Here is a 25599-nt window from a genome sequence, read left to right as displayed (position 1 = left end):
AAATTTTTTTAAGTAAAAGTAAAAACAATTCAAATTAAAAGTAATTAATACTCTAGAGTACCAAAATTTCTTCAGATACCACGGATGGAGTTTGACAGAGTAGGGGCTGGACCAGTTAAGGTAGGTCGTCCATGCATCATTTGTCAGAGTAGAAAGTTAGATTAGTTTGGTCATGACATCCTTGTGTGAGGCCACACATGGAAGCATGAATTCATATATATAGACAATTTCACTCACCTTATTCATTAACAGTGCCTTAGACTTTGGTGTTTTACTGGGTGTGACATGGAACACAAAGGCAAAAGAGGCATAGTGTGTGTCACTGGGGCTTCAGGTTTTCTGGCTTCTTGGCTCATTAAGCGACTTCTTTTATCTGGCTATCATGTCATTGGAACAGTCAGAGATTTGGGTCTGCTCTCTCTCTCTCTTATATATGCATGCACACACACCTGCATGCATTTAGGCCATAAAGTAGTAGATAAATAAGTTTGATATATATATTTATATTTATATTTAATTACTTAGAAGTGTTGTTCGGTGACATGTGTTTGATATGTATATGTAATTTGACAAGAAGACGACTAATGGAATTATTTAGACATTTTTTTAATTATGTTGAAAGATATTTTCGTTTTATACATGTAGAGAAAAGTAGGATATTTTAATCGCATTGCATAAAAACATTTATTTGTATGTGTATACAGGGAAGCAGAAGAAGTATGAACATTTGTGGAAGCTGGAAGGAGCTAAGGAGAGACTGGAACTAGTCCAAGCTGATTTAATGGAAGAAAACAGCTTCGACAATGCGATCATGGGATGCAAAGGAGTCTTCCACATGGCCTCTCCTGTACTCAATCATATATCAGATCCCAAGGTATAATAAATATCTCACGTCATGCTATTCTTTGTAAAAATTAATCATATATCATACTCATACGTTACTTTATTAATAGATATATTTATTTTAATGTATGAATTATTATTATAAATATTTTTAAAATATATTATAATTTTATACAAAGAGCAGAGAACTAACATAGTTTTATTAAAAATAGTCAGAAATATTGGAACCCGCAGTGAAAGGAACGCTAAATGTGTTGCGCTCTTGTGGAAAGAATCCAGCCCTTGACCGTGTGGTTTTAACATCATCGTCTTCAACTATTAGACTAAGAGATGATTTTGATCCAAATGTACCATTAGATGAATCATCTTGGAGCTCATTGGAAATTTGCGAGAAACTGCAGGTGGATATTAATTTAGCTATGCCCACTCAATTACTCTCCCATCATATTATTTCAAAAGCTAAATTTAGAATTATGCTTAAATTTATGTTTTTGAGACATAATTGGTCACACTTCATAAGAAAAGATGGCTTATTAGATGTAACATGAATTGAAGGCATGGTATGCGATGTCAAAGACAAAGGCAGAGAAAGCAGCGTGGGAATATTGCAGAGAGAATGGAATAAATTTAGTGACAATTTTGCCATCATTCATAATTGGACCAAGCTTGCCACCAGATTTATGTTCTACAGCATCTGATGTTCTAGACTTGCTCAAAGGTAAATACCACCCCTTATTGGTACTTTATTTTTAATCCTCTAGTTAGTATGTGGTTCATTAAAATATTGTTAAGTTTTTAGACCATATTAATTAAAGGGATCAAAAATTATATTTTAATTATTCTTTTTATTAAGTATTAACTTTTTTAAGGATTAAATATTTAATTAAGTTATAATTTTTTTATGAGTACTATCCCTTTTCTAATTAACTAACAGGGGAAACCAAGAAATTCCAATTGCTTGGGAGGATGGGATACGTTCATATTGATGATGTTGCCCTTTGCCACATCCTTCTTTACGAACATGAAGCTTCCCATGGCCGATACCTTTGCAGCTCTACAGTGATGGATGAACATGATTTGGCAGCATTGCTAGCCAATCGTTATCCTACCCTCCCCATCTCCAAAAGGTTCCTCAATGCTTCTCATTGCACTGCCACTGCTTTTAATCGTCAACCTCAAAATTAACAAAAGATATATTAAAGAATTATATTTTTAACACTAAAATGTTCTCAGGGATGTAATTGGATATGTATTGAGTTAATTACATGAATTGATTTTGCAACATATTTCATAAATGAAAATTTAACTTATGACTTAATAATTAACTTGAGTAATACCAATTATTACATTATAATTTTATGTTAATTTCATACACTCACCAGCAATTTATTGACTGAATTAGGAACTCTAATATCTCTGTTGTTTTGCTTTGGGCCTAGATTCTTTGTGCACTTCATTTTTATACTTGTTGATATTAGTGCTCTATAGTTGTAAGTACTGCAAGTGTACGCATACTAATTATTTAGTTTTAAATCTGTATATTATTTCGTTTAAATTAACTGTGTGCATTAAATAAAGATTTTATCTTGGATTTAGTCTATTGGTGGAATTTACTTTCCTTCTGAAATTTTCATGTTGGAATTGTAGAAGAAAATACAGCTAAGGAAAAAAAGTATGTATCTGTAACAGGTCATGTTCCATTTTCAGGTTCGAGAAATTAGATAGACCATATTACGAACTAAACACTGGAAAGCTGAGGAATCTAGGATTCAAGTTCAAGTCTATTGAAGAAATGTTCGATGATTGCATTGCATCACTTGTGAAGCAAGGCCATCTCATTCTTCATCAAGGCCAGGGTGCAATTTAATCGAGTTTCATATGTTGTTTGTTGAGACTGTACTGTGAATATAAATTATCGATAACATTGTTAAGTTGATGGTACTTGTTCAATTTAAAATTAAGTATAATTGATTTTAATAAAATTGAATTTAAGCCATTGAGGTACGTGCATAAATTTATCTAAATTGTAGAATTGTAATGTGAGAAAGACCTTGTTGTATTTACGGTTGAAAGTACTTTCTGGGGATTTTTTTCCAAGAAGCTCCTTTTCTTAATGCAATAATAAATATACAATAGGACAAAATCAAATGACCCAAAATGAAAAAAGAAAGAAAAATAGAAAAACTCATTTGAATGTTTTAACAATGTAATCCCAAAGAATTGCGGATGTTGTGGAATAGCTTCCTCGAATTTTAATATTTTATCGTTAACCATTGCACACGGGTGGGATGTCTGGAAGGAAAAATGAAGGGTACTTCTTTGTAAAACAGGAAAATTCTTAGATGATGCGTTATTTCGAGTTACCCTTTTTTTGTTAGACAAGAAGAATGGTGTTGCAAGTGGTGGATGTTTTAGAGGGATAAATAGTAATGATGATAGATTGATTTCATTTCTCTCTCTTTCTAGAATCCTCAACCACTAACGAAATTAAAACACAAGAGACAATGAGAAAAATTGGAACTTGCTACATTTAACTCAATGCCAAGAAGCTTCTTTTAACATACTATGCTATGTGGAAAAAACCGTTGACTTCTGAGCTAGTTCTCAGATAAGGCGAATTTTCCTTGAAAATAATAAGGCTGAAATGCTCCACAATTAAGCATTCAAAAGTCACAAATGTTTAAACGCATAAAAGTTGCACACGCTTACATGCTCAAAAGTCACGTACTTTGTCCCTACAATGATTTTCCAAGCATTTGCTGCAAGTAAGGTACTATTGTGTTTGTTAACCTATTATAAAGGGGTGGCAGAGCCTTTCTCTAATTGTATCTAACAGCCTCAAGGACTTTCAAGTTCACAATATGGATCCAAAGTTTTTTTATGCAATAAGGAAAAATGACATAACCACATTTTCAAGCCTAGTTAAAGAGAATGAATATTTTCTCAATCAAAGAACACCTACTTCCTTGAGCACTCCATTACACCTTGCTTCTCGGTTTGGTTGCACTGAAATAGTGTCTGAGATTGTGAGACTGTGCCCTGACATGGTTTTTTCTGAGAACAAAAAGCTGGAGACTCCAATTCATGAAGCATGCAGACAAGAGAATGTTAAGGTCTTAATGATGCTGCTTGATGCCAATCCCTCAGCTGCTTGTAAGCTTAATCCGAATTGTAAAAGTGCTTTTTTTGTGGCTTGCAGCCATGGTCATCTTGACATGGTGAATCTCCTGCTGAATCAATCTGAAATGGTGGGGCTAGAGGCAGCAGGGTTTGATCAAAGTTGTATACACATTGCTGCATCAAGAGGGCACGCAGGTGGGTGGGCATAAAATAATTTTCTCCATTTAGTGAATTGAATGTTTGGAAATGAATATTTTTAAAGAAATAAGTGTTTGTTTTTCAAAAGTTGTGTTATGACGTTGGCAAATATAAACAATTATTTCCTTAAAATAAGCTGAACAAAAATAGGCATTAAGTTTACATGCTTTTTGAACTATTTATTTAAATGAGGACTCCCCTTTGCATTCATGTCAACTCCGACTTAACTCACATTAATCATCAAGCACTAAGAACCTTATGGGCAGAAAATTTTAAGCAGTTGACATAAAAAATCCCCTAAGATATTGATTTTTCTGTGCAGATGTTGTTAGAGAATTGTTGAATAAGTGGCCAGAGCTTGTTCAAGTGATTGATGACAAGGGGAACTCGCTACTGCACCATGCTTGTAATAAAGGACTTAGAGAGATTGCATGGATCCTACTAAGACGTGATCCAAATCTTGCTTTACTATACAACAGCAATGGCTATACACCATTGCACCTGGCAGTAATGAATGGGAAAGTCTCAATCCTTGAAGATTTTGTGTCAAGCAGTGCTGTATCATTTCATCATCTCACTAGAGAAGAAGAGACAGTTTTTCATTTAGCTGTGAGATACGGATGCTATTATGCTTTGGAATTCTTGGTGCATGTCTCCAATGGGACCAATCTATTGCATTGTCAAGATCGATATGGCAACAGTGTCTTACATCTTGCCGTTATAGGTGGGCGCCATAAGGTGAGCAATTAATGTGAGTTGTGAATATAAACTCAGTACCGTGGAATAGCATGTTGGCTTTAAATGTCACATTTACTTCAATGCTATTAGTTGTAACTTCTGCATTGCATCCATGTTTACAAGTTTTCGAACATGTTCCTAAACACCTATTAAAAAAAATTACTTTTTTGAAAATCAGGAGAAAATATGAGTAAACAAGACATCAAGTCTATGACCTATGTGTAGTATGGCTTTAGTACTTTCACTCTTTCAATACATTTAATTATTGATTTTGAGATGAAATGTTGCTCGAGCTTAATTATACAGCAATGAGTTCTAACAATTATCGTATAAGCCAATCAAAATTGACAGCCCATTGGTTTTGAATGTGATCCCATATGTCTGTAGTTGTACTTATACTTTAATGGTAATTGAAGATGGCAGAATTCTTGATCAACAAGACAAAGCTGGATATTAATACTCGGAACAGTGAAGGGACCACAGCACTTGACATCCTTGACCAGGCTAAGGACAGTGCAGAAAACAGGCAATTACAAGCCACTTTTATCAGAGCAGGTGGTAAAAGAAGCATCAATTCTTCTTTTTCACAGGAAGTAGACAAGGCCAATTCTCCGTCTCCTGTAGCATCTAGCTTTTCTGTGTCATGGAGGTATATGCATATGCTTAACCAAGTGGAAATGCCCAATGACATGATTTCTTATGTTGTACAAACCCAACAGAAGTTGGCAAAAGCATTGAGTCTAGATCACCTCAGCCTCAAGTAAGTGAGAGATTTAAGAATGGAACTTATAACCCACATTACTTCTCCCCAATCAGTTCAGGAAAACAAAAGCATCAGAGCAAAAGAAAAATGGAAAATCTAAATCTACCTTTCTGTACTCAGAGGAGTAAGTATTATGAGATGCACAAAGAGGCAATACTAAATGCCAGGAATACCATAGTATTAGTTGCTATTTTGATTGCAACAGTCACTTTTTCTGCTGGTATTAGTCCCCCTGGTGGTGTGTACCAAGAAGGAGAAATGAGTGGTAAGTCAATAATGGGTAAAACAACAGCCTTCAAGGTCTTTGCAATAAGCAACAACATAGCACTATTCACCTCTATATCTATAGTCATTGTTCTTGTCAGTATCATTCCATTTAAAAGAAAGTCACATGCAAGACTATTGACAATAGCTCACAAGGTCATGTGGGTATCTGTGGCATTTATGGCAACTGGCTATGTTGCAGCCACATGGGTGATCTTGCCACATAGTCAAGGGATGCAATGGCTATCTGTGGTGCTACTAGCACTAGGTGGTGGCTCTCTGGGCACAATCTTCATATGTCTCAGTGTGATGCTGGTTGAGCACTCGCTGAGAAAATCAAATTGGAGAAAGTCAAGAAAGAAAAGTGTGGACGGAGCTGCAGAAAAGGAAAGTGGGGATGGAGCTGCAGACTACGAAAAAGAGAGTGAAAATTCAGATCTTGAGAGCTCTTATTTTCAGGGTTATCATTCATACTGATTATTTTTGGCTTCCAAAGGGAAAGTTTGTGTCATGTGTTGGAAAAAGGTGCATACTACCACTTGTACAAATATGTTAATGATTGTTCATATAAATATTTTTTTGGTATACTATTTCACCAGAAAGAATCAGACACAACAAATTCTGAAACAGACACGAGGGTAATAATAATGGAAAAATGATAAAAAAACAACTTTATGAATGTTAAAAACAAAATTTACATGTCACAAGAATATAAAAAAATATTTTATATATTTCATTTTTCTCTTGTAACCTCAATCCAAAGAGATGTACGAGTGACACTTGAATCTACGAATTGCCAAATGTGAGATTCTTGATTTGTTCTATTTGTTGTTCGTTAATGTTAAATTCACTATCAAAGTGATTGATCAATGAAGCATAAAATGCTATGGTTACTTTTTCTTATTAATTTAGGAAAATTTAATTGATTTAAAAGTAATTTGTGAAATTATGCACTTTCTTTTTGTTATAACGGAAAAAATGTTGTTGATTGAATCCCATCTATTCTTTGAAATAAATAACTTGCACACACTCCCTTGAAAAAAAAATAAAAAAAGCTAACACTACTTGGATTTATTGAATTTGTTGCTGAAGTATTGTATTTGAAACCAAAACTTTGAGCGAATGACCTATAACCCAAGCAAAGAATCAGTCATATTTTTCAAATGATCTCATCTCCTCTTATGAAAATTTATTGTTACATCTGACTGAGTAGCCAACGAGCCATTCACCTGAAACTGATATGCTTCCATTTTGACTTTTCCTTGAGCGGATTAGGGCTTTTTCCAACTGTTCAATGGCTCCTTCTTATAGCTTTTTTGGAATTGAGAACCCCTTTGTTTTTATCTAATAAATCACTTAATTGAAGTAGATTTTCTTCCATTCATGTCAAGAAGTCTAAGATCTAGCATCTAAAATTGGATTAATAGTGGAGGGCTTGGGGAAGATTTGCAGGAAGTTATTCGTATAAATCTCATTGCCACCATTGTAAAACAAAATGCATGATTCTTTGGTGCTGTTTAGCAACGCTCAATAACACACTCGGGGTAAATCTAGATAAATACACAGTAACTACTGCATATTGGCATAAAGCCACTAGACCAATTAAAAAAGAAATATTTCATAGGAATAAATAAAACAAATTTCAAATTCAAATAAAATAAACTCTGCTAATACAACAGTGTGTTGGATCAAAATTTGAATTCAAGATGATTTATATATAGATATAATGCCACGAAGAAGTTTCTACCATATAAGAAAGTAAATAATATTTTCTATTACCGTTTTATGGGGTGAGAGAGTATACGTGGTTTTGGAAGGAGAGTGGCACCAAATGTGAGTCCTTTGGCCTTACTAGCTTTGACATGGTTCTATGTGACACCCATGACCACTGTCTATCCACATATAGGTCTCGCATAGTTAATTCAACGACTATGAGCCCCTTTTGGACATGCTTAAATTAAATATTTACCAGTTTCCTCGTTGAAGAGATTGCGCATCAGAAAATAGGCCCCTAATATCTATTGTGTGTCTTTCCGTTGTCATCTATTGCCATGCATGCAAAGGAGGTGAAAAGGAACGCCTACAAACTAAAACAATGATATGTGTAGGACTCTAGTTTTAACTTTTCGGATACATCATAATCATGTACTAAATGATTTTCTTAGCAGATTCCAGAGCATGAATAATGCACTTTGAATGTTGAATTATTTAGAATTGCATGCTATGCATATATATATATATATAGAGAGAGAGAGAGAGAAGTTCAAAGATGAATGGTCTTAGATCACACGTCAAACTAATAGAATGTTTCAATCGGAAAGCAAACAGTTACATGAGAGAAATTCAAGCCATGTGCATGAAAACAATACAAAGACCACAATGATATCAAAACGACTGGTAGAAAAATTTAAGAAAAAGAAAAAATAGTTCCACTGATAATACCTAAATAACTCAGATTCCAAAAGCAATCAACAAAAGAAAAACAAATAGTTCCCCGTTGTAACCATTACAAGTCGTTCAGGATGCTAAAAGCATCACAATTCCAAATGTGACAAAAGGAGACATAGAAATTGAACTAAGCACCACAGAAGCCGAAGCCTCCAAGCTGTAAGACGGTGAAGGAGCCATTGCTGAAAAGCCTTCAGGTGGAAGGGAAATGGAGGGTGGAGATTTTGGAATTGGATGTGGGGACATCACCTCCACAAGTAATTTTTGCCCATTCTTGCAGTGATTACCAGTTCCACTGATGAAGTAGAAGGCTCCAGGCCTGTCAAGATTAAAAGTGCTCTTCCCATTGTCAAAGGAAGTGATAGGGTCATTTGAGTTACAATCGACGTAATCCCATCTCTCCACGCTAAGAACTGAGTCATTCTGGTACTCAAAAACTGCATAAACAAGAACTCATGAATTATGACATATTTTTCCCATTCCTTAGAAACCAATCCAACCATAGGCTCCACCGTCTATAAGTATCCAAATTATAGAATTGAGTTTTCAACAGATACTAGATATAGTTCACTCTTACGTATATTTAAACTAGTTCAATTACCATAGAGTTCACTTTACCACTTTTTGTTTTGGAAAAATCATATGTTATTAAATGTAACACAAAAAATGTGGCTGAGTTGTACTCATTGAATTGAATAAATAAATGGATGATTTAACTGCACCATAAGTTACTACAAGAGCCACTGATATTCAAAGTGAATGCAACAAGTAACTATTAAATAGCAGTGAAAATATGGCATGTGAACTGATTCAGGTTACCCAGAAAATCTCCAACTTGAAATCTGTTCCTTTCAGCCCATTCGCTATAAAAATCAGTTTCGTTGAGAGGAGGTTCATGCCAACCAAACTGACCACCAACTTTGAAGTGCCTGGCAGCTTCAACAGTAGTATTCGTGGAAGCCAAGAAAATGATCAGACAAGTACATAGGACAACCATATGGGATGCCATGGTTGTTTTGTTCTCTTTGACACAATATGTAGAAGCAATATAAATGGTTGTAACCCAATGCCAATTGTATGAAGAGTATATATACATATGTGAGAGAGCACGTGGTCAATTTAGAAAGAAAAAGTGGGGTTTGAGTGGTGCGGCGTGACAGGGTTTAGTGGGTAGTTTCGGGGATAACGTGGGAGCAGTAACGGCGGTTATATTTTATAAGTTGCAACGAGGCAATGAATGAGCGAGTTCATGTTGAATTTATTTATTTACAGTAATTATTTATTACTCTATTTATTTATAACAAAATTTAAAATTATTAAAATTTAAAAAATTTAAAATCATATACTCATTACTCTATATATTTATAACAAAATTTATTATTTTTAAAATTTAAATTTAATATTATATATAAATAATAAATTTATATATTATTTTATATATTTATAATAAAGTCTATAATTATTAAAATTTAGAATATTTAAAGTCATTATAAAAAATATTACACAAACAAATTTACTATAGGACAAATTTATTAGAATATTTATAATTAATTCATATTTATTATTTTTAAATTATATTTAAAACAAGTTTGTTATAATTAATGATTATATCATGTTAAAAATGATGATAACAAAATTGTTATGAACAAAATTTAATAAAAAATTATTAATATTTATATATAAAAGAATTTAAAAAAATTCGTTGAGTTAAAAAAAATATTAATTAAATTGTAAGTAAGTATTATATCTTTTAATTGAAAATAAAATTTTATCTTTATTTCAAATTTTATTTAAATTTTAATGATATTAATTTAAATTATTTTATTAATTAGTTTAATATGTTATATATTTAAATATATCCTTCAAACTCTAAAATGTACTTTAAATAAAAAATTATACTTAAATGATAAAAAATTCAAAAAAAATCATCGTCAAATATTAAAAATAATGATTAAATTATATGAAAATATTTTTACAAACATCTAATGACTTCTCGAGTTAGCTTGTAAGTTAAAATAAAAATAAAATTGTATCTTTAATTTAAATTCTATTTAAATTTAAAAAGTATTCATTTAAATTATTTTATTAATTAATTTAATATATTATATATTTAAATATGTACTTCAAACACTAAAATATATTTTGAATTAAAAAATTACACTAACAAAATTATTAGTTTATATTGTATATTATTAAGATTTAAAATATTTAAATTCACTTATATTATTGGTGATATAAACAAATTTATTATAAATTACGTTAAATTAAAATTTATTATAAAAATTGATACAAGTGATAAACAATTCAATATTCCTTTAATAAAATCTCAAGTAAGTAAAGTTTTAAGTTTCAATACTTATGTATAAAAGAAAATTTCAGTAATAAAGTCACCTTTATTACTCACCTTACACCCGTGTAATTTCAAAACAATTGTTCTATTCAAACATCTCAGTTATTCCGAAATAAATTTATCATACACGTCCGAGCACATCAATTGATATTACACTTTTTCTTTTCGTCTTTTTTAATGAATAACTTGTACCAATCCATCTTATCATAATAGCTGTTTTTACAATATATAAATAAATTTAAATGCCGAAGAATCGCACCAAATCATGTGCTTAGGTAATTACTAGTTCATTATTTTGAACATAAAATGTAATTCGAAGTCCAGAGATTAGAGGTAGTTAAACAATAACTCAGGAATGACCTCCCCCTGCAAAAGAAAATTTCAATCTGTAACATGGCTTTCCAGCAAAGATTGGGAAACATGAAATTTAACTCCCAAGTTAAGAAAATCTAGGAAATATGTATGGATCCTCTCCTAAAGACCCAACAAAATAATGTCTATACTCCGCCGGTGTTGAAGTAAAGAATATAATACAGTAATTAGGTACACTTTAATGCATATAGTAGAAAATTTCCCAAAATTGATGGGACATTAGCCCCTGAAATTTTTAAGCTTGGCTCTTTAGAGTTGACCCCTTTCCGTTATTAATCAATTCTTGGAATTCCCTACGCTTGGCAACCCGAATGTCAAGTATAGTGGGAGGCATTGGTTTTAGGGAGCCATGCAACTCTACTAGACAAAAAAATTCTCGTTTGGTTAAACTTTTCTTCTCAACAAGCTCATTCACCACAGCATCCATCAGCGTTCTATTTTGCTCCAAGATCTGATAAGCAAAACAAAGTTGTGAATTTTTATTCAATCAATCAAGAGTCATGCATAACGAGGTCATGAAGTTCTTTAATCCTTCTTTCCATTAAGACATACCTCTTTTGCACGTTCATAACACATGTTGAGAATCTGCATTGCTTCCAAATCAATTTCCTGACAATGAAATATCATGAAACCGTTAAGTTGGCTAATTGTTGTCATTGCCAAAGATATGGCATGGCAAGTGTGTAGTGCTTAACTTTATTCTGCTTCGCGACGGTATAATATGATACATTGTATCCTATTGGTCTACATTCTTTAATCTCGTTTATTCAAGATACATACAAGGAATTCTTGTTTCAACTTATAGTTGCAATTTTAATTTGATGCCAAGCCTACGTATCAGAAACATCATGAGAAAACAAATCTTGAGACAGAATCCATACATTAATTCGGTCGGGCACCCAGAAATTGGATATTCCATGATACTTCTCAGAAAGCCCACCAAGAACAAATGTCCTTGCTGCAGACCTAGCATTGTCTGCAGTTTCAGCCCATATCGTACTCAACTGAAACATTGCAAATTAAATTAAAATATTTCTGCATAACCAGTCTAAACTAATCTATATCCATCATCAAACATAAACTAAATATTTGACATAGATAACTTGTGTACACAATGGAACTGACATAAAAACTGTAATTTACAATAAATCATAATAAACAAAATCATGAAGAACTTAAAAAAAAAATAGCCATTTCATTGGCCATATAGAAAAACAGAACTCCGTATATTGTTTATGTTTTATTTTCATTCTTATCTCTTAGAAATTTTATGGACGTGTTTGTAACTCCACTCACAGAAGTACAAAATGTCCCTAGAAACATACACAACGTTAGAAATAAATTTGAAAAATAGAATATGGAAAATAGTAGAAAGCAAATAAAAATAGTCTCTAACCTGACCACTACCAAACCAAAGTTCATCAGCTGCACGGGGAGCTAGTTGAACAGTAATATGATCGATGAGGGATTGTCGACTGCATGATATTATTAGTTACAAGTTCAGAATAAAAAATATGGGAGGCATCAAACACAGTTTTGTAAAGCCAATTTGATCAAGAAGAAATAATTTAAATCAAATTAATTTACAAACATTATCATCAATTGATAGGAATAAATAGACAAGCATTTCATCGGAGGACATTTTTCAATAGATAAATATATTTATTAAAAAACGGGAGTAATGGTTTAATTAAAGAATCCATACGTGAGCATTCCTTCATTAAATTTGATTGAATCCATCTTCACCCGAACATAACCCAATTCCCTACCAGCTCTAGGAGCAATTGTGACCTACATCAAAGCAATAAAAAGCTAAAAGATCAAATTTAATGTCAGTAACAGCCAGATGACTAACATTTATAGAACTAAATAAGAGAAAAATTTGTTTTTATGTGAATAAACATAATGACAACTAAATTTCAAAAAGAGAGGAGAGTTAAAAGTCCTTACAAACTCAATATTTTTTAGATCAGGAAAATTCACAGCCACAACAGCCATTGCAGCTTCATTTATAGCTACTTGTTTCCATGTCTCCTGGCTCCTCTCCTTTCTATCAAGCATTCCTCTTTCTTCCATTTGTGCAGCTTGCAATAAGTCATCAGTAGTAATCTGAAACAGTGAAAAGAAGAAATGAACTACTAGTGACCACGTTACTGCAACTAGTAAATCCCTTTCCTATTACTTCCTCCTTTGACCTCTTTCTCCTTTTTGTATATATGCATGCAACTTTTCAAGTGCCACATTTAGAGATTTCTCATTGGGGAGGCACAGAAACTGTTTGCATCCTCTATCATCCTTTAAGAGTTACAAAACAAATGAATATATTATTCAATGAAAGATGCCTTCATAGTCAGATAGATACTGCTTTTATTTGCATGCTTGATTTCAGAAAGTGTTAACGATATTGAATGCATCAAGCATGCATACACAATGCAACAAAGTATATACCAATTGCAGATAAGGAAATACCTGAACAATAACAATTTGCAAAGACAAGCTTACTGTATATTGGAGGTATTACCTCAGTCCTTGAGTCACGCATCATATTAATGGCAGCAACCTCAACTATGTTGGCCAATTCTGCACCAACCATTCCGTCAGTCATACTAGCAACAGCCATATAATCCACATCTTCAGCCATTGGCTTTTTACGAGCATGGACCTATCACGTCAGGGGGGAAAATTGAATAGGCAAACTACTTTTTGTGCTGTTAGCCACAAGTCAATAACTATTTGGAGGGGGGGGGGTCGAAATAAAGTGAATACTGAATGCTACATGCAGGTGAAAATATGTAGAAGAGTGACTACCTTCAGAATTTCTATGCGGCCAATGAGACCAGGCTTGGGGATATATATTTTCCGATCAAACCGGCCAGGTCTCACAAGTGCAGGATCCAGAATGTCTGGTCGGTTAGTGGATGCAATAGTGATCACCTCCCCCCTTCCTTCAAACCCATCTAAGCACACCAGGAGCTGGAGCATTCAGTCAATAAGAAACATCAACCAATATATACACAAAATTTTACTTAATAAAGAAGTTCAGTACTGTAATGCTTAACCTGATTAAGAGTAGCATCACGTTCCTGTCCACCTGAACCTTTAATCAAGCCACGCTCTCTTCCTACAGCATCTAGCTCATCAATGAAGACAACAGAGGGAGCCTGAAAGATATAATATAAAAATGGCTGCCAATTAGATGCAAACACTGAAGCTGGAGAAATAGATAAATTTCAAGAGCTAAAATGAAAATGTAGTATGATTGAAAAGAAACTGCAATCAGCTTGAAGCAAATATAATAAGGAAAAACAGAATGTGTCAAGTTCATATGCTGATTGACAAAACAAAGTTATAAGTAGAAATTGGTTGCAAGAATGAAACTCTTATAATATTACTTTAAGCAAATAAGAAAAATTGTGACAGCAGAATGTAAAGGCAAAAAAATCAAATACATTTTCCCTCGCTTCTTGGTAAAGTGCTCGGACACGAGAAGCCCCAACACCAACATATATTTCCACAAACTGTGAAGCGGAAATAGAGAAGAAATTAACCCCTGCCTCGCCAGCCACTGCTTTTGCCAACAATGTCTTTCCCACTCCAGGTGGGCCACAAAGAAGAATCCCACCTGGTTAAGTGACCAATTCAACCTTCAGTAAGTCAAGTGTAAATCTTTGCAAAATCAAATATTTCTTCCTTACTTTTTTTATTAGATAAAGGAAATACTACGTAAATACAACAAAATAATTAAATATTTATGTAAGCAGAACATTGCCAAAATGCCAAAGATAGTTCATGAAACTGTCCTTTGAAATTTCATAAATTAAGTTTTCCATAAGGCTAAGTTAGTTCATTCAAATTATTCTGTTAAGTGTTTATCATAGGTTATGCTAATGAGACCTGGTATTTTCACTCCCCTCCTTCGGTACATCTCTCCATGGGTAAAGAACTTGACAATCTCCTCAAGTTCAAGCCGAATTTTACCCAACCCAGCAACATCAGTAAACTTCACATCCACCCCTCTCTCAAGATACTGAGGAAGCCTTTTGTTCTGTGCTCTTCGAACACGTGCTCCCGATCTCATAAACTGCTTTGCCATTTTCAAGTAAGCATTCTCCTCCCCTTTCCCCACCTCACTCTCATCATCATCGTCTTCAATCCCCTCCATCTCCTTCTCCAACTCCCTCATCTTCTTCCTCTCCTCAGCCTCAGCTTTCTCAATCTTGAGCCTGTCCTCATAATCCTTCTTCTGCTTCCTATAACTAAGCACCACAGTCCTATAAAAAATGTAGAAGAAAACCACCCCAAGTGCATTAGCCAGATTTGCATCATTTGCCATATTAGACCAAAAAGCAGCCATTCTCTCGTATCTATGACTTGCTTCCTGCAATGATTCCCTATACTTCCTCTTCCTTATCTCTTTCTTCCTTCTCCTCTCCTCCACTTTCTTCTGAAGCCTTATACTCCTCGCCAACTCCTCCCTCTCTTCCTTCAACCTACTCATTTCCTCTTCCTTCTGTCTCTTCAACTCCAACCTCGCTTGCCTCAACTCTGCGGCCTTTTTAGACTCCTTAACGGGTTGTATTTCCCTCTTTTGTAAAAGCGAATCCAAGCGGCTCTTCACAAAAGGGGGCACCCAAATCCCCAAAAGCAGAGGAGGAGGCAACTCTGGACTCTTAATGGGTGGTGTATACGCATTCACACACAAAGCATCAATGTTTAACTCGTCCCATGAATCCCAAAACTCGCTGTGACTCTCAAACGAAGGCAACACTGTTCTCACCACTCTCGAGTCATCCAAAACCACGAGAACCGCTTCAGCCCGTTGCTTCAATTTCGAAGAATTAGGCTTGATTATGTGCTTGAGCTTCCCATTCTTCTTAAATTCGAGGATTTCGCTATAGGGAAGACGATCAGAGACAACAGGAAGCCCCTCAGTCCAAGTCTTCAGCTCCTCCGGCGACAGAGCTTCGAGTTTTTTGGTGGATTGTTTTCTGGGTGCACGTTTCTTTCCCTTAGTGGCGGCGGCGACGGCAGGTTGTGGGAGGGAAGCGGATATGATGGTGAGGGTTACGGAGAGCTTGAGGAAATTGAGGTGGTTGTTGGGGGTTTTGTCGTCGTGGTCGTCATTGTCGGGTTCTGGGGTTTGAATTCGCGAGGAGATGGAAGGGCAATATGGGGGTTTCAGAAACCTTTTGGATTTGGGGTTTATGGAAGATGAAGATGAAGATGGTGAAGGAAGATAACGGAGGAGGCAATGAGAAGCCATGGAGTATATTGTGTGAGACAAATGTCAAATCACATTTTCATAAATGGGAGTGAAATCACGCGACGAAGCTGAAGAACAAGAACTACTTCACAACGCTACTCTTTGTTTTCGGATAAGTGCCTTTTTTTTTTTTATGTAAATGTTTTTATTAAAAATTAACTTTAAAATTAACGTGGACTTTTAAATGGGCCTCGGACATGTTGAATGCAAGCTCAGGCCTAAACCCAAAAATGATAACCAGATATATCTTTTTTTTACTATTTATTATTTTTCTTTACACACAAAATATTGTTTAGAAACCTATTTTCCGGTTAATTTGTTTTAAAAAATATCTTCCATAAATTTATTATCTGTTTTTAAATACAAATATGAAATTATGTTTTCTTCTTCTTGTTAAGGTTTATATACTATTTCTACGCTTTTAAGAATTGAACCAGATATATCAGTTAATGTCAACAAATTTACACTTTCAAAACTCTGCTCCTTGTAATTTATTTTTGTTCTGAACGCTAAGTTTTATCTTATTTTTTAAAAATTATTTATTAATTATTTTTCTGTTGTATCTTTTTACTTATTTATTACTTTTTTTTCTTTCAATAACTCATTTTATAATCCTCTGTGTCTAATTATAACTTTAGCCCTTATTTTATTTTATTATTGATAATATTATCGTAATTAGTATTATTATATATGGTAAACATTGTCTGATTCAGATTTTCATGTTATCTTTTTTTATTTTGCATTGGTAAATTTTTAGAAATATATACTTCACTAGTTATTTTAAGACTTGTGTAATATAAATCTCTTCTAAAAATAATTCATATTTTTAAATCAATTACATTATTATTTTATTAATTAATTAAATTTTATTTAATTATTTTTGGGGTATTTTTTTATGTTTACGTACTATAAAATTATAAAATTCTATATAAATATGATATCATAGACCTTGTTCAACTTAAAGTTACTTTTAAAAATTAAATTATATTTATTTTTAATTAATTGAGTATTTAATCAATCATTGGAAATATATTTTTTATTTTATTCGGTAGCTTTACATTAACGTATAATTTATATTGCATTCAATTGTTGTACAAATCGTATAAATTTATGTACAAATTACATTATTTTAGATTAGCAAAATTTTTTTATTAAAGTATATTTTATGAATATGTTTTATGGTTAAATATTTTTAAATTCTTAATTTATTTTATTTTTAATTCATTTTATAAGTGCATCGTGAATGTGCAATTGTCTTTGACCTTCTAAAGTCACTGTTGTTTGTCATAATAAAAACATATATATAGTTATGTTATCTTGTATTTTAATATTTTAAATAAAAATTACGTAACTTTGATTTGTTATTTCATTGAATTGAGGATAATTAGTAAAATAAAAAATTTAAAAAATAAATATTTATTTATTTAAAATTGGAATGCAACGATATCTAAACATGCAAACCAAATGAACAATCTAGAGGTAGGCAGAATTTCAAGATGCATCGTCATAAAAAAGAACTTTATAAAATCGTTTTCTTTCCTCAGGGTCAAACAACCCTCCCATCATCAGAAACCTCACGGCTTCTCCTTCTACCATATACATCATCTATTCTAACCAAAGGAACACCTTTGTTCCTCCTCTTTTCCACATTGAGGAGGCGTCGCCTTTGATTGTACTCGTGAAGTCCCTCCTGCATCAACTCCCCAAATCTCTCCTTCACAGCCACCAAAGGATCTTTATCCACAAGCTGAGACCCAACATAAGCCTCTCTAAGAAGAACACTGTAAATCTTATACTTACTAGAAACAGAGAAAATGCCAGGGTGCCTAAGCAACAACACATTTAACCTATCACGCAGAGCAAACTCTCTCCCAAAATGACCCAACTTCACAATTGAGGCCTTCTTCCAAAGAGTAAGAGATAACAATTCATGCACCAAACACACATTCCGTTTTACCATAGAACCCTCCACCAAACCTCTTGGATCTGAGTAAGGCGAAATGTAAGGAATTGAATCGAATTCACGAAATCGCTTCCACGATTTCACCCAACTGGAAGGCAAAGAACACGAAAAGCGCGGTGGGGTACCCAGCTTCATTGCCGAAGCTTGAATTGCCGAAACAGCAAAATCAGGGTCCCAATGCAGCAACTCAACCGCCATGGAACTCCTTCCGATTGCGTGTGAGTGCCGATTCTAACTCCGGATCCTTCTTCTTTGACCACATAGAGAATGATTGGAGAAGCCATTGTGATTTTCTTTCAGATACCCTCAACTCGAGATGATGGTTATGGATTCTTCTTGTGATCATTGAAGAAATGATGAAGACGAATGTCATGGCATTGAAACTACATTGAAGCAAACCGTTTTATTCTTCAACACCCAACTTTTTTTTGCTAGAATCTTCAACACTCAACTTTAATTTTTAATTTCTTTCCCAATGAAATTTTATTATTTTCTCAGCCCCGCATTTGATCAGCTTTTTGTTTAGATAACTAATGTGAGAAGTGTGACCTTTGAGCAATGACCTAATATTATAGGTAAAATCAGTGAGAATACACAAGTACTGTGGCTTGAAGGTGGTTATTATTATTATTATTATTATTACTATTATTGTTGTTGTTATTATTCTTATTATTATTATTGTTATAACACTACCCAAAAAGCCCACAAACATTATAACTACGGTGATGGATAAAAAGCAAAGATAAAAAATAAGGCCTATCTACAGTTACCCTCCAGCGCCATTGATAAAATTGCATTCATCATCTCCATTAGAATTGCAAATATTGGACTTTACAAGTCATTACCCATGTCACAAGGTCGAGACTCGAAAAACTACATCTGGTAATTATTTAACTTCCAAATTCCGTTGACAGAAGTATTCAATGGAAGAACTGAGAAAATGTTAGAAACAGCATACAAGTCTTTGTTTATCGAAATGAAATAAACACCAAAATCTCAAGTGCCCAGATTAAAACAACAACCGAAGCCAAATTCTATTACATGAGATGAGCTACATAAATTGAACATCGTCATTATGCTCTCATCCAAACTCTCAAGTTATGTATTATGTTCTCATTTCTCAAAACAGGCATCCATAAGATTGCAATGTTAAGATGCCATAAATTCCACTAATTGAGATCCAAAGAGTAAATATTCCAATTCAAATCCAATGAACAAGACATACCAAACTTCTTCGAAGTGTATGAATAGCTGAGAGGGTAAATTCATTGTTTACAACAAACACAATGATATCAGTTTAATTCACCAGAACAGCTAGACGCCAAACATCAAATCCATAATCTTGGACACCAATGACTTTGTTGGGGAAGCAATGGTTCCTCCAGTCTGCCGTGCAGTTGAGTTGCCATTCTGCAAATAATAAGGTCGAGAAGAAGCTTTCAATGTGCTCGCTTCTGAGTTTCTAGCAGAGGGTAATGGTAAGGGCATGAATCCCTGATTGTTAAGCCTTTCATTTAAGGCTTGACGTTGCATGGGATCCAACGGTTTCACACCAACAATTAGTACTCCATTAATTTGCATTCCATTCTTGTTAAGAGCTTTTTGTGCATCAGATCGATTCTGTATCAGCAATAAATTTATTAAAGAGAAGTACATGCAGACACCAAGTTGGTTTGCAGATAGTACTAGAAAATCACTTTCAAAGAGAGTGTAGCAAGGTTTAAAAATAATTTAGCACCATTTCCTGATATACTGACAAAATGATGATGACAACAATATCTCAGTAAGTAGCATGTACTATGGGTATCCTTGGATAAAATACAACTAACGCTTTATCAAGAAAAAACTAATCACCATAGTCAAGTAAGTGAGGGATAGCAAACCTGATACAAAATGTGCATCCAGTTAGCATCTCTAGGACCAGGAACATGTTTCAAAATTTCACCACATTTTTCAAACTCTCTTAAAACCAAGTTAGTATCACCTGGAGAAAATCTGCACAGAAAGTGCACCGTAAGTGGGATGTTAATCAGTATATTCAAAATAGAAAAGTTTAACTCAGGATTTGTTTCTCGTGCTTTTAAAGGTTTCTTAAGCAAATAGTGAAAACACAAAAAATGTTTTCGTTAATTCATATACAAATCTTTGAAAACATAAAACAAATAAAAAACAAGGCCATAATTTTGTAATTATTAGGAAAACAAGAAAAGAAAACATAAAACCTTTCATTAAGCCAAACACATCTTTAGTCTACTGATTTCCCATCCCAAACAAAGCTCCCACCAAATGGGGTCTGGGCCTCTAGGAAGGGTATATGTGTGCAACCTCACCTGCACAAGGGAAGAGGCTGTTTCTAGGACCTGAACTAGTGACCTCAAGTTACAATGTGGCAACCTAACGTTGCACAAATGCTCACCCCCATATCACATCTCGAAGATAGTTGAAAAAAAAAAAAATCTCAAAAAAAAATTTAAGGAATTTATTCTCCCAAGCTTAAAAAACACTTCATTAAAAAGGAAAAGTCACACCTTAGAAACTCCCACAATACACATTGATTGCTAACTGGGCAAGAAAAATGCTTCTATAAACATTGTTAATAGCCCATTTGTATTTTGTAGCCAAAAAGTGTCATAGAGCTAAAAAAAAATAATAATAGTTTATTTAATCCATTCAAGATGACTATAATATATCACCAAATACAAAGACAGAAGATGACACAAATATTAAAAAAAAACTCAACAACATCTCCCAAAAAATAACTCCTGAAAACTCAATAATCACCCAAATTCTAATTCAATAAACACAGCATTCAACAACACTTCATTGCAATCATAAACATGTCAAATCTTTAAAGACTGTAGGAATCCAAATGATATCACTTATGCTTATCTTTAAGACATAAAAGTTAAAACAATGAACAACCTAAATACATAAGAATTGAAGATCATAGAAGAGGAGAAAAAGGATTTAATAAAAAAAGCATAAAGTATCCCATATGAGTATGTTTTGAGTCTTGAAATGAAAACAGACAAGTAAAATATATATATGACATGTAACCAACCCCAACAAAAAAAAATCATACAATAGAATCCGGTCCTTGCCTTGCCAACAATGTTAGACATCAAACTTTTATGAATTGCTTTTCCACCAAATATTTCACAACTCTCTTTTCGAGAAACTTCAAGTAAACACAGTTCATGTAATCATACCATGTGTCCCATCTCAATTGCCATCCCCAACCACTCTTAATGTTTTAGGTATTGTTGACCCATATAATCAGGAAGCTCAAAATTTTGTAATTTTTTATTTCCCAAGGTACTCACTGGGAGTCTAACCTAGAAATTACAGAAATTAAAAATAACAGCCACTAGGATAGCTCTTTGAGGTGCTAAATTCATCACTGCCTAAAGGCCACAATTCCTCTTTTCATCCACTCTTCCTTCTTTCTCTTTTCCCTTTTCATTAACAAAATTCACCCCTTCCTTACTCTCCCTGCTACATTGGTAATCCGATAGTAAATTTTCTCTACCATACTGTTCACATGTTCACCTGCCTGAATGCCATCACTCCTATTACTATATGCCTATCACATACCCACATGGCAATCTATTTGCAACCTCAATAAAACAATGGCTATCACTGGATTTCCATTTATCATTAACTCAACAAGTGAGAATGAGAAGCCACTCCTAAATACGAATGAAATAACAAATTTGCATAATAGACAGTTACCCCCCCACCCCCCCCACCCCTGCTAATATGCATTATTATGCAAGATTTACTCAGAAATAGATGTACATTTGTTTTTACTTCTTACATTGCCCAGAACTCTTTCCATTTGGAACAATCTAGTTTTGTGCTTTAGGAAGCATGGATTTGCTCTCAAATGTTTTGAGCACCTTCTATTGATTATGTAGGAGAAAGGAAGTAAAAAATTTATGCTGTCAATTTATTCACAAATTTTTTATATGTATGATTTTAGTAAAATGTGCAGAATATCAAGGAGAAATGTTTATAGTTAGATTTGTATTGGAATATATTATGTTTATTCCTCAGCAGTAGACAAAACATAAATGCTAAATCAGAGTTAAGACATTACCCATATACAGTTACCCATTCTTCCTCGTTGAGATTCCCTGCTGGTAAGGAATTTCTTTGAACCTGAGGCCTTGCCACTTCCAGTGGTGGAGGAAGAGTTATCAAAGCACCAGGCTGAACCACACCCTCAACTGGCGAACTCCTCCCCTTATCATCTTGTTCACCACCACTCTTTGCCGTTGCAGGTGACCACCAACTCAAACCAGGCGAGCCCTGTTGGTTTTGCTGTACCCCTCTCAAAGCATAAGAGGTGCTGGCTTCAGATTTGCCTTTCACAGGAGTTGAAAATTCTCTATTTGAAATTTGGATGGGAGTTCTAGTGTCCGACTTAGTCTCAGGGGATATTTGGTAATCTGGTATGCCTGATTCGGGAGAAAAATCTGATCTATCTTCCAAGGTGTAGACAGGAGGTGGAGGAAGGTCCGAATTACCAAAGTTCTCACGCCATAGTGCAGATACTGCAGCTGCCTGCCCTGGACTCGAAAACTTTCCTCTACGTGCAGAAACTGGTGAAGCTAAATCCTGGAAAAATAAAGACTGTCTACCAGATCTTGGACTTTTTTGCAGTGTAGTGCTCATATTAGATTCTCTACTTCAGGAAATAGAATTAGTATCTGCAAAACTAAGAGTGGGGTTCCTCAGTATTGAGCAATTTGTTGTAGATTTAACGCGGAGCTAAAACTCACTAGGAGATTTCATTAAAAGAAAAAAGCATTAATATTACGAAGTACTTCCTGTGTCCGAATATTGGTACATTTTTGAACAACCTAGCAAATTTACCACTAAATCAATTCTTTTCTCAACTTCTCCAGTAACTTGAAGCAAGGAGAAATGGATTAAAAAAATAACTACGCAATCAGCAAAATAATACTATCTATTCGCCAACGAACCACGATTTAGAAAAACGATTAAATACTTATATAAATAGGGAATCCGTAGATTAAGACCTCAAGGCAAGTTACTCGGTGAAAATGTTCTAGAAACAGTAAAATTTTCAAAGATTTCTAATGAACATGCCCCAGCCAAAAATCGAAGACGAAGAACATGCCTATGAGCTAGGTCGAGCCATGATGTAAAAATTTAGAAGCTTCGATTACTTAATTATACTGGCAACGCAAAATAAATAAATACATCGCTTCCTATTTGTACAGGTTTTGTCGACAAACAAACGGTTCTGGAATTTTCAAACACTATATACTATACAGGAGAGAGAGAGAGAGTACCTGGTGCCGGTGAGTGGGATTGAAGGTTGGGGAGGGGGAATGTGATCGATTGAGACTGAATTTTTGTGGTTTTAGAATTTTCCCTCCCAAATCAATACGCTGAGCAAAGAGACCACCTCGCTGAAGGGGCAACGCTATTTTCCTATTTTAAATTTTCATTTCAGAACCCTAATTCTTGAATTCCGAAACTCGTCATTTTATTTTAAATATAAATATAATAATATTTATTGACTTTTGCAATTAGGAAGGATGATGAGTATAATATCATAATTTGGTTCATATATTATGTTCTTCAAAAATACTCATCCCCGAATAATAATTTTAGTGTTTAGTCTTATATATTATAAGAGTGCATATGTGACTATATAAATACGTTTTTTATGTTTATATAGGTGTAATTATGAAATATAATTTCTGAATGTTAATTAAATCTTAATTTAATTATCATCTGTACTTTTAATGAGTTAATTTTTTAAACAAATTGACATTCCTTAAATTATAGTGAAACGATAATACATAATTATTTGTATTATAACTTTGCGTTAGCTTTCTGTTGTCACGAAACATTTACTCCTGTTTCATGACATATCTTAGACAAAATTATACTTATCTTTAATAAATTATGTTTAAATTATATTAATACTTACTCTTATAAAAAGTTAAAGTAAGTTGAGCTTTGCAATACTTAAAGCCTGGCATTTTTGGGTTATTAAAACTACAGCCTAATATGTGCTACACCCATGGCATCAACTTTAAATAAAATAGAAAAATCTTATAAAAGTGAAACATTCTTCCCAAATACTTGTTAAACCATACAAATCTGTCAACAATTCTCAATTCAATTTGATTGTTGATCAAACAATAAACGAAATTTCATAGACATCAATAACAAAACCATGCACCATTCAAAAAAACATAAAAGCTCATTTGGTAGAGACAATAAAAAAACAATAAAATGTGAGCATTAACAAAAATAAGATGCAATCAGAGTATATGGATTTTTTCGTAATTCGTGTTTAATATATTCTAAAATAATAATTTTAATTAATTATCTTAGTCTATCGTGTTAATTTTTTACTCAAACTTCTCCATGAAATATAATTTCTAATATAAAAAATGATAAAACAAGTTTTAAGCATTAATTTATTATACTGTATTAGTTAACCAATAAAAAAATATGATAAATTTTATCGTATTTAATTGTTACATACTATTAGTTAAACAAGTTTAAAAAATATAAAAACTATTTTTAAATTTATTATTATTTATTTATTTAATAATATTTTATTTTATTAAACAAAGTTAACTACATGAATTATACAAAACTATTAAACTTGTTTAAAATAAATATTTTTTCATACATAATTTCTTTTATATTTATATTTTAAAATTTTTACCCCTTTTTTTCCTTTTACATTACTAAAAATTGCACAATTATCTTTTCTCACTCCATTCGCAATCTCGTAATCTGTCTATAATTAGAATAAAAGAAAAATATTGTATTAGATTTTTAACTATTTATTTGAAACTTATTGAAACCTTTTTTTCTAAATTACTTGTAATAGTACAAAATAACAAATTTAAATGTCATAACTAAGATAAAAAAAAGTAAATAATATTTTCTGATAATCGTTAAATATCTCTATCTTTTTATTTGTGATGTTTTTAATTACTTTTAAGAATGTATTTTTTTATTTTGTTTCCATTCGATAGAGTAACTAAGAGCATGTTTGATTACAGTTTTAAAAATAATTATTTGTTTTAAAAAATAAATTTTAGTACAAATTGAATTTAAAAAATAGAAAAGTATTTTTAAAAAAGTAATCAAACAAATCCTAAATTTTTGTGAATTATGTTGTTCTATGTTTAAACACAGTTATTACTTGAAGTGATGCAGTACAATAAATAGAAGACAAAAAAACAAATAACATAAATAGATGAATAAAATTTAAATGA

General features: G+C 33.1%; 4 protein-coding genes and 2 pseudogenes across 6 annotated transcripts; 2 read left to right on the top strand and 4 right to left on the bottom strand.

The window, feature by feature from the left end:
• The first annotated feature begins 84 nt into the window (after positions 1-84).
• Positions 85-2710, top strand: LOC113856010 (tetraketide alpha-pyrone reductase 1). The gene is made up of 7 exons (XM_027487633.1): positions 85-120; positions 253-409; positions 705-874; positions 1056-1244; positions 1399-1561; positions 1778-1970; positions 2551-2710. The coding sequence occupies exons 1-7, from the start codon at positions 85-87 to the stop codon at positions 2708-2710; spliced, it is 1068 nt and encodes a 355-aa protein (XP_027343434.1).
• A 994-nt stretch (positions 2711-3704) lies between these two features.
• On the top strand, positions 3705-6403 carry LOC113856407 (annotated as a pseudogene).
• Positions 6404-8443: 2040 nt separating this feature from the next.
• On the bottom strand, positions 8444-10061 carry LOC113856009 (early nodulin-like protein 1; the record flags this gene model as incomplete). Its single annotated transcript, XM_027487632.1, has 3 exons — positions 8444-8823; positions 9164-9354; positions 10048-10061. Coding segments are annotated over 3 exons (585 nt in total), but the record flags the coding sequence as incomplete, so codon positions are not given.
• Positions 10062-10970: 909 nt separating this feature from the next.
• Positions 10971-16476, bottom strand: LOC113853644 (probable inactive ATP-dependent zinc metalloprotease FTSHI 2, chloroplastic). 2 transcript variants are annotated; one of them, XM_027484132.1, is made up of 11 exons: positions 14991-16476; positions 14546-14718; positions 14156-14257; positions 13905-14069; positions 13618-13758; positions 13047-13205; positions 12802-12887; positions 12493-12571; positions 11978-12100; positions 11649-11705; positions 10971-11547 (listed from the first exon to the last, which is right to left on the bottom strand). In XM_027484132.1, the coding sequence occupies exons 1-11, from the start codon at positions 16357-16359 to the stop codon at positions 11332-11334; spliced, it is 2670 nt and encodes an 889-aa protein (XP_027339933.1). In that variant the 5' UTR covers positions 16360-16476; the 3' UTR covers positions 10971-11331. The 2 variants fall into 2 exon arrangements, with proteins under 2 accessions (XP_027339933.1, XP_027339934.1); XM_027484133.1 differs by having other exon boundaries at positions 10998-11547; positions 11978-12072.
• A 1374-nt stretch (positions 16477-17850) lies between these two features.
• On the bottom strand, positions 17851-19591 carry LOC113856007 (annotated as a pseudogene).
• On the bottom strand, positions 19309-23826 carry LOC113853646 (nuclear pore complex protein NUP35). 2 transcript variants are annotated; one of them, XM_027484135.1, is made up of 4 exons: positions 23644-23826; positions 22422-23034; positions 20206-20317; positions 19309-19942 (listed from the first exon to the last, which is right to left on the bottom strand). In XM_027484135.1, exons 2-4 carry the CDS (start codon positions 22997-22999, stop codon positions 19637-19639), a joined length of 996 nt encoding a protein of 331 aa, XP_027339936.1. In that variant the 5' UTR covers positions 23000-23034; positions 23644-23826; the 3' UTR covers positions 19309-19636. The 2 variants fall into 2 exon arrangements, with proteins under 2 accessions (XP_027339936.1, XP_027339935.1); XM_027484134.1 differs by having other exon boundaries at positions 19331-19942; positions 22422-23042; positions 23644-23806.
• Positions 23827-25599: the final 1773 nt, after the last annotated feature.

The sequence above is a fragment of the Abrus precatorius genome, unplaced genomic scaffold (assembly GCF_003935025.1).
Source record: "Abrus precatorius isolate BTA unplaced genomic scaffold, Abrus_2018 Scaffold11, whole genome shotgun sequence".
In the NCBI taxonomy this organism is placed as follows: Eukaryota; Viridiplantae; Streptophyta; class Magnoliopsida; order Fabales; family Fabaceae; genus Abrus; species Abrus precatorius.
This window is presented reverse-complemented; position numbering and strand designations above follow the sequence as displayed.

Coding starts and splice junctions, on each gene's coding strand:
- LOC113856010 (XM_027487633.1), top strand. CDS start 85: ATGGAGTTTGACAGAGTAGGGGCTGGACCAGTTAAG. Junction 875..1,055: donor ATCATATATCAGATCCCAAG/GTATAATAAATA, acceptor TATTAAAAATAG/TCAGAAATATTGGAACCCGC. Junction 1,971..2,550: donor ACCCTCCCCATCTCCAAAAG/GTTCCTCAATGC, acceptor TTCCATTTTCAG/GTTCGAGAAATTAGATAGAC.
- LOC113853644 (XM_027484132.1), bottom strand. CDS start 16,359: ATGGCTTCTCATTGCCTCCTCCGTTATCTTCCTTCACCATCTTCATCT. Junction 14,258..14,545: donor ACCAAGAAGCGAGGGAAAAT/GTATTTGATTTT, acceptor TATATCTTTCAG/GCTCCCTCTGTTGTCTTCAT. Junction 12,888..13,046: donor ATCTAAAAAATATTGAGTTT/GTAAGGACTTTT, acceptor GCTTTGATGTAG/GTCACAATTGCTCCTAGAGC.
- LOC113853646 (XM_027484135.1), bottom strand. CDS start 22,999: ATGAGCACTACACTGCAAAAAAGTCCAAGATCTGGTAGACAGTCTTTA. Junction 20,318..22,421: donor GAATGGGTAACTGTATATGG/GTAATGTCTTAA, acceptor CTTTCTGTGCAG/ATTTTCTCCAGGTGATACTA. Junction 19,943..20,205: donor GGATGCACATTTTGTATCAG/GTTTGCTATCCC, acceptor TTGCTGATACAG/AATCGATCTGATGCACAAAA.